Consider the following 7544-nt stretch of genomic DNA (forward strand, 5'->3'; position numbering starts at 1 on the left):
CTGTTCAGACTGGCCTTGTACTCACCTTGTAGCTCAGCCTGATCTCAAACTTTCAGCAGTCCTCTTGCCTTAGCCTGCCAAGCTGAGCCTGCTCTTATGGTCATTACTGGTATTTTATTTATGGTTCTTTAATCCATGCAAGATGCATATTACCAAAATTTTCACAGATGAAGAAATTTGAGCTGCAGAAGTCCATTAATTTTACTGTTCTGTCTCAGAAATCAGGCTAAAGCCTCAGATGGGTGGATAGTTGTGAAATCCAAAGTCTTACTCTTTTTATAGTCCCTCATTACTGTATTTAAGGACAAGCTTAAGTATGATGAAAGATGTAGGATGCTGTGAGAACTTCAGGGGGTAAGGGTCTGTAGATAGCATGCCTGTTTTCAGGTGTACTATCTCCTGTGGGAATTGCTTACAGGTTTTTAGGACAGATAATTAGAACAGTGCCTCTGAAGTTAAGTAGAATATGATCTAGGGGAGACAGACAGAATAGGAAATGTAGAAGAATTAAATTGGAGAGAGTTTAAAAGGAATTGTAAGGACACCGTAACAAAGTTGATTTTCTTAAGGAAAAAAAGTAGAAGAAAGAATAATGCTACAATATATTTTTGTGTAAAACTATGAAAATACTATTACTAAAAACAGAACTTAAAAGGAGCTAATCTGGTGAGGGGTTTGATGGGAACTCAGTTTTTAGTTTCATGATAGACCAAAATGGACAGCCACCTAAATGATCTGTTTTCCCTTCATGCTCTGATTTTGGCACTACATATTCTGAAATGTATAAAATGTAAAAATCAAGATTAGACTCTTCCTAATCAGAATTTTCAGAATTTGGGCTCTGGAGTCAAAAAATGCCCTTGGAAATGGGCATTTGCATGTTGTTAGTAGGAGTAAAAATTGATGTAGCTACAACTTCCAGAAAGCATTTTAGCAATATGAGTCAGCATTACAAATGAATAAAGCCCTTTAATCTGGAAAACTTTAAATTCTACTTCTAGAAATTTGTGGCCTTTTTTTAAAAAAAAAAAACTGTGGATTGAACTCAGAGCTTTTGAATTAATCTACATCCACTGACCAAAAAAAAAAGGCCCGGGAGATGGCTCAGTAGAATGAATGAGTACAAGGGCCTGAGTTCAATCCCCGGTTCTGCCAAAAAATACAAAACAAAACAAAAAATATATATATCCACTGACCTTTTTGTATTTCTTTAAGAATTTTGCTAACTTTCCCAGGCATAGATTTAATTGTGATCCTTCTGTCTCAGTGTCCCAATGTAGTCTGCTAGGAGTTTGTGTGAGGTGGATTTTTTTGCTTTGTTTTGTTTCATAAGCATGTTCATGTATCTTCATTGAGCTACATATGAGACTAATTGACAATATTATTGATGATTGCTGGAGATGGGAAACTTCAAAGTATATTAGTAGGAAATTGCTGAGATGTGTTATAGTGCAATATTACACTGTTCAGTTGTTAAACATGACAGGCTGTAAATGTACTCACAATGTGATGACCTATGTGATACAGAAGTGGGACAAGAGGGGCTGGTGAGATGGTTCAGTGGTCTAAAGCACCTACTTAGAACAAGCTTAGCAAAGCACAGGAACCACGGTTCAATCCCCCAGCACCACATGCCAGCTAGCCCTGCCCCCTGGTTGGCTGAGCTGGCCACACACACACACACACATACATAAATAAATAAATAAAATTTAAAAAAAAGTGGGACAAGAAACAGCTATGCTTATAGAATATTTCAGGAAAGGTAAACAAAAGATGGAAGCATTTATTTCTCAAGCAGTGAAGTTGGGCACTGGAATAAAGTACAAGAAACTGTGTACCTTTTTCTATGCCCTTTCAAATTTATACTATTTTGAATATAATTTTAAAATCAAATATAGATGTACATAAAGATATCTACATATGTACATATAGGTACCTCAGTTCACAAATTCAATTCTTTTCATAATTTTGGTGGCAAGCTGAACTGGATGACCTGTAAGGTCGGCATTATTAACCCTGGATTGATTTTTTTTTTTTCTCCCAGTATCAAGAATTCAACTCAGGACCCTGCGCTTGCCAGGCAAGCACTTATTCTACTGAGCTGGCTCCCTGGCCTATTTTAACCCTCGAATTTGATTTGGTTCTTAGCCAGTTTGGTCTGTGATCACGATCATGTATATATGCCGGTGGAATGAGGGAGCTTGTTAGAAAAGTTTAAGGTCCTGCCACTAACTTAATCAGAATGTGCATGTTAGTAAGTTCCTCAGGTTATTCAGGAGGCACTTTCAATTCTTAAGAATACTGTTTTGGGTTAATCACCTGAGGCAGTGTATTCATTTACCATTTGTTTTTACACAATATTATATTTCAACTTTTGTTCTTTAAGTTATACTATGTGATATCACATATTTGCTGAGTATCTTCTGTTCAAAAATTGGTAGCTTGCCCAGAACACATTGTACATTCAGTGCTTAGATGCTTATTATTCAGTACTGCTCAGAGCAGCATTTTCCAAAGTGTGTACTAAACCAACAATATGTTTCACAGGTAGTAATAATATGTGTAAAAGGGTTCATTGGTCAAATCAGTTTAGGAAACATTTGGGTTAAGTAAAATTGAACAGTTTTATTTATTGCAGGACTGTTCAGATTTGACCAAGGAATCCTTTTTTCTTCTAGGACTATCTCTCAGGTCTTTTGATCGGTGGAACACACTTTGAGAAATGCCTGATTTAGCGGAAAGAGCACCACTGGCTTTGGAAGTTTTGGCAAGTTACCTAACTTCTCTGAATATTAATTTTGCTAACCTTAAGCTGGGGATAATAATACTTGCCTTGGTGGTGGTGTGAAGGATAAGAGAGGTATATAGGAACATTTAGCTTAAAACTTGGGACCTCATAGGTAATTGATAATAGCTATTATGTAGATTGCTTGCCTTTATTTATTTATTTATTTATTTTTTGCACTTCTGCTTGTAATTCATTTTTCCATTCCTAATCTCTCTCATCAGAAAGTTACGAAGGTCAAGTAATCAATTTTTATAAAATGTTGGTAGCCTGATTAAAAGACTTTGTGTTCAGAGTAAAACTATTAATGTGGAAATAATAAGCAAATTTATTTTCTTATCTCTATGAGACAAGTATTGAGACCAGAGTAAATTTCCCATTTATCTAAACAATTTTTATTAACTAAGAGCAAACCAACAACAAAAAAGATATGAAACATCTTTCATCCTAAGTCTGACATGTTATGTGGTATGTTATCAAACTTGTATTTTTCCTTTTTTTTTTTTCTAGTCAATAAATTGATTGCACAAGAAGGACCTTCCTTTCTACAAATGCGAATAAAACATTTGTTGAAATCTAACTGCATCCCCCAGGCTACTGCCTTATCAAAACTTTGTGCAGAATCTAAAGAAATTGCACATGTGTCATCTTTTCAGCAAGCTTATATCACATGTTTATGTTCCCTGCTTCCTAATGAAGATGCTATTAAGGAGGTAAGTAAATTAAAGAAGTTATCATTCATACTTGGTGCAAATTTGTTTTGTTATGTTTCTTTTCCAAGCAGATGCAGACTCACTTTTTTAGACAACTGGAAAGTAAAGATTTAACTGTGTTTTTCTGTTCAGCATATTGAATGTAAAGTTATAGGTAGATTTGAAAAGGAGGTTATTAAAGAAGATATAGATCATGTTTGAAAAATGCAGAAATTGTTAAATTGGTATTGAAGGTATAAACAAAACACAGAGAGACTTCATTTTAGTTTAAACAGTTAACTTTGTATATAGGCAAGCATAATGAATATATATATTTTTTCATGAATATATTTTGAACAATGATTTAGTGTATAGAAAAAGCGCAGGTTTAACTGTGTTCAGTTAAAAAGATTTGTGACAATTGTAATTGTGGAAAGTGGAGGTGAATTATTTTATTTAGTTAGGTTTTTTTATTTTTGTGGTACTGGGGATTGAACTCAGGACCCTGTGCTTGCCAGGCAAGCGCTTATTCTACTGAGCTATCTCCCTGGGCCTGCAGGTGAGTTTTTTTTTTTTTTAAGTATTTTTTAGTCATGTTGCATCCTAAAAGAAAAACTGAATCATTTTTTCCTCCAAAAATTTGGAATTATTTTTATTTTTAATGTATTTGGTACAAGGTCTTACTACACAACTTAGACTCCATAATAATCATCCTGTTTTCAGCCTCCCCAGCACTGGGATTACAGATGTGTACCACCACACCTAGTCTCAGTGGCTGTTCTGGATTTAATCTTGTCCCTGCAAACCCAGTCCCTGCACTTGCCTAAACTGGTGCTTAGTCAGCTGAGCTGTCTTGCTGGCCTTTAATAGTGTTGTTTAGATTTCTTTTTTAATTCCATTTTTTTTTTTTTGAGACAAGGTTTCATTATGTTATGTGGGCTGGCCTTGAAACCAAGGCAGTACTTCCTAGCTTTTTTAGTGCTGGATCTGCAGGCAGGTATCACCATGCCCAGCTAACAGATTTGAATAACAGAAAAAAGTTCATAATGCTTAGCCTTTATTTCATTATCTAATTTTATCACTTGCCAGTCAGATCCGAACCGTAGATTTTCATTTGTATACTGAGATTTTTTAATAAATACAGGCATCCCAAGGATCTGGTTCTGTGCTGTAGTTTTATTGTTATTAAGGTGAATTTTTTTTTTTTTTTTTTTTTTTTTGGTAGTACCCAGGATTGAGCTCTGGACCTTGCACTTGTCAGGCTGGTGCTTATGCTGCAGAACTGTCTCCCTGGCCTATAATTACTAAGTTTTTATAATAATTATCCCTGTAAATACCTTCTTTTCTACCAGTTCCCTTGATATACAGGTCCTTCCCTGAAGCCTGTTGATCTTAACACCTTTTCATTGAGACTCCCCTGTTCTTTTTATTTTTTAATGTATTTAGTACAGGTCCTCACTGCACAGATCAGACTCCTAGTGATCCTCATGTTTTCAGCCTCCCGAGTGCTGGGATTACAGTCAAGGCGCCACCATGCACAGTCTTAATCAGTTACTGTCTCATTGTGCTGGGGGGCAGGGGACATTAGGGCACAGGGGAATCATCTACCCAGCCCTTGCATCCACGAGTCTGCTTAAGCAGGCGCTTAAATCCACTGAGCTATTTGGCTGGGCTTACCCTCTGTTCTTAGGTTATCTTCCATCCTCACTGTACTTTTCTGTAGTCAGTTATTGTTGCTTCATAGCGTACACTCAATTCTTTTTCTGGTCTCTAATTACATTTGTTGATTGTCAGTATCCTTCTCAATAGCCTCTAAATCTCCATATACTGTGTATGTTTACTTGCACCAAAAGGCCAACCTTGGGAAAAAATTCTGTCAACTAATTCCACCATCAGCATTACCCCCCCTTTTTTCCCTCAGATTTTTTGTTTTGTTTTGTTTTGGCCAGCTCAGCCCACCCTTTGGGTGGGGCTGACACAGCATGTGGCATTAGGGACCAAACCCGGGTCCCCTGCACTTGCCTAAGCAGGCTCGTTAGACCACTGAGCTATCTTGCCAGCCCATTTTTAAATTTTTTTAAAGAGAATAAAAGTAGTAAAAAGACAGGGCCTTGCTATGTAGTTCAGCTTGGACTCAAATTTAGAATTCAAGGTGATTCTTCTGCCTGTTTCCTGAGTACTGGAAAACAAGTGTGTGCCACAATGCCCAGCCAATTAATTTCACTTTGAATCAGTTATGCTGTGTTTCTTCGATCCATTCACTCTCCCAGTCTCTTAGATTACTATTGCACACACACACACACACACACACACACACACACACACACACACACGTACATAGGTACGTATGTACGTTTTGTTTCATAAGCTCCATGCATAACATCTGTTCACCTGTCTGCATCTGTGCATCTCCACTTTCTCTTTTTTTATTAGAAGTTAATTACCTCTCTCACTAGCTGAAACCAACCCTCTTCCCTTTTGTAACAGTTCCCAGCTGTTCTTGTGTCCCTTAAGGATAATTCTGTACTGTTCATTGTTCTCCTGTTTCAATTTTCCTCTGTGCTGTTACCATTTTATCAGCATTTATGCTGTTATCGCTTACCTTTTAAAAGAAACCTTCTTTAGATTGTATTTCTCCTTCCAGATACTGCCCCCTTTTTCCTCTGGCCTACTCAGCATTATTTCTTGAATTAATTGTTTGAATTTACTGTTAAATGTTTTTCTCCTTTCAAGATATTCTACTAGGATGTTCACCTGTGCTGGCCTACCACATCACTATCCAATCATGACTCTTGAGTAGTGGTTGAATAATCTAACTTCTTAAAAGACATAGTATTGTCTTACTGTTGTAATCCCAGTGCTTGTGAGGTGGAGGCAGGATATCTCTGCAAGTTCAAGGCCACCCTGAGTCATGAAATGAGTTCAAGGACACCCTGAATTACAGAGAGAGACTTTGTCTCCAAAAAACAAAAAAAGAAAACCAAGCTTCTGAACTCTGTCTTGACAAAGTTTTTCACTTGGCTTCTTGAGTACCACACTCATGACTTTATAAGCAACTGCTTCACTAATTCCTCTTCAGTTTTACTTTGATGTCCTACAGTTGGGAGTTACAGTGCCCAGTGACATCATTGAATTCTTTTTTTATTGATACTTATTTCTGAGATTATCTTATCTAGTTTCATGGCTTTTAATGCCAACTAAGGTAAGAATCTCAAGTGTTTTCTCTCTAGCCTAGTCTTTTTAAACTGAACTCATATTTAGCTGCCTCATTACCATCTTTATTTGTATGTCCTTTTTTTTTTGTTTTTAAGACAAGGGTCTAGCTTTGTAGGCTGGCCTTAAATTTATGGTGATCCTTCTCTGTTGCTGGGATTACAGGTTCCTGATACAAGTTTTGTTTTCATGATCTCTCTTTTAAATGAAGTCATTAAGAGGATAAGGATACAACTTAGTGACAGAGCACTTGTCCCGCATCTGAAAGGTTCAATCTCAAGACAGCTATTGAGTGAGGGGACAGGGAAGGAAGTTACATAGTCACCTTCCAACTATGTTGTCCATTTTGGAGGTGGTGGAGACAATATATAACTAGCTTTCCCTCCTCTCCCCTTTTTAGTTCTTATATGTCAGGAACACTAACATCTGTGTGCCTTTAGTCACATTTAGGCTTCACAACTACTGTAAGGTAGCTCCATTTGATGAGGGAAAGGTTTAGATCAAGTAATATATTCATTATTTAGGAGCTAATGTAGATTATTATTGGACAAAAACCTGAGTTTGATATATAACCAGTAGTATTTTAAAGCTACAGTACAGAATAATTGACTTTTGGCCTTGTTGATATGAACTATATGTCAAGCACTATTTAGAACGTGGGTTTTAAAAGTTTTGGTTTTTTAGTGGTGCAGACGGAACCCAGAACTTTGCACATGCTAGACAAATGCTCTACCAATGGGCAACACCTCTGACACATCAAGTACAGTTTAGGTATTGAGGATGTAAAGATAATAAAAGCCTCTGAACTCATGTACTTCATTGTATTCTCTCTCTCTCTCTCTCTCTCTCTCTCT

The 7544-nt window shown here is 36.8% G+C and overlaps 1 protein-coding gene across 2 annotated transcripts in view; it reads left to right on the forward strand.

Annotated features, from left to right (window-relative positions):
• Rlf (rearranged L-myc fusion) overlaps window positions 1-7544 on the forward strand; it is a 110878-nt gene that overhangs the window by 55529 nt on the left and 47805 nt on the right. For both annotated transcript variants that reach the window (XM_004641075.1, XM_023701027.1), the window contains exon 5: window positions 3296-3498. In XM_004641075.1, coding sequence (XP_004641132.1) covers window positions 3296-3498 — 203 coding nt within the window. The remainder of the gene's footprint in view (window positions 1-3295; window positions 3499-7544) is intronic.

This window comes from Octodon degus, unplaced genomic scaffold (assembly GCF_000260255.1).
Source record: "Octodon degus isolate 3935 unplaced genomic scaffold, OctDeg1.0 scaffold00130, whole genome shotgun sequence".
Classification (NCBI taxonomy): domain Eukaryota; kingdom Metazoa; phylum Chordata; class Mammalia; order Rodentia; family Octodontidae; genus Octodon; species Octodon degus.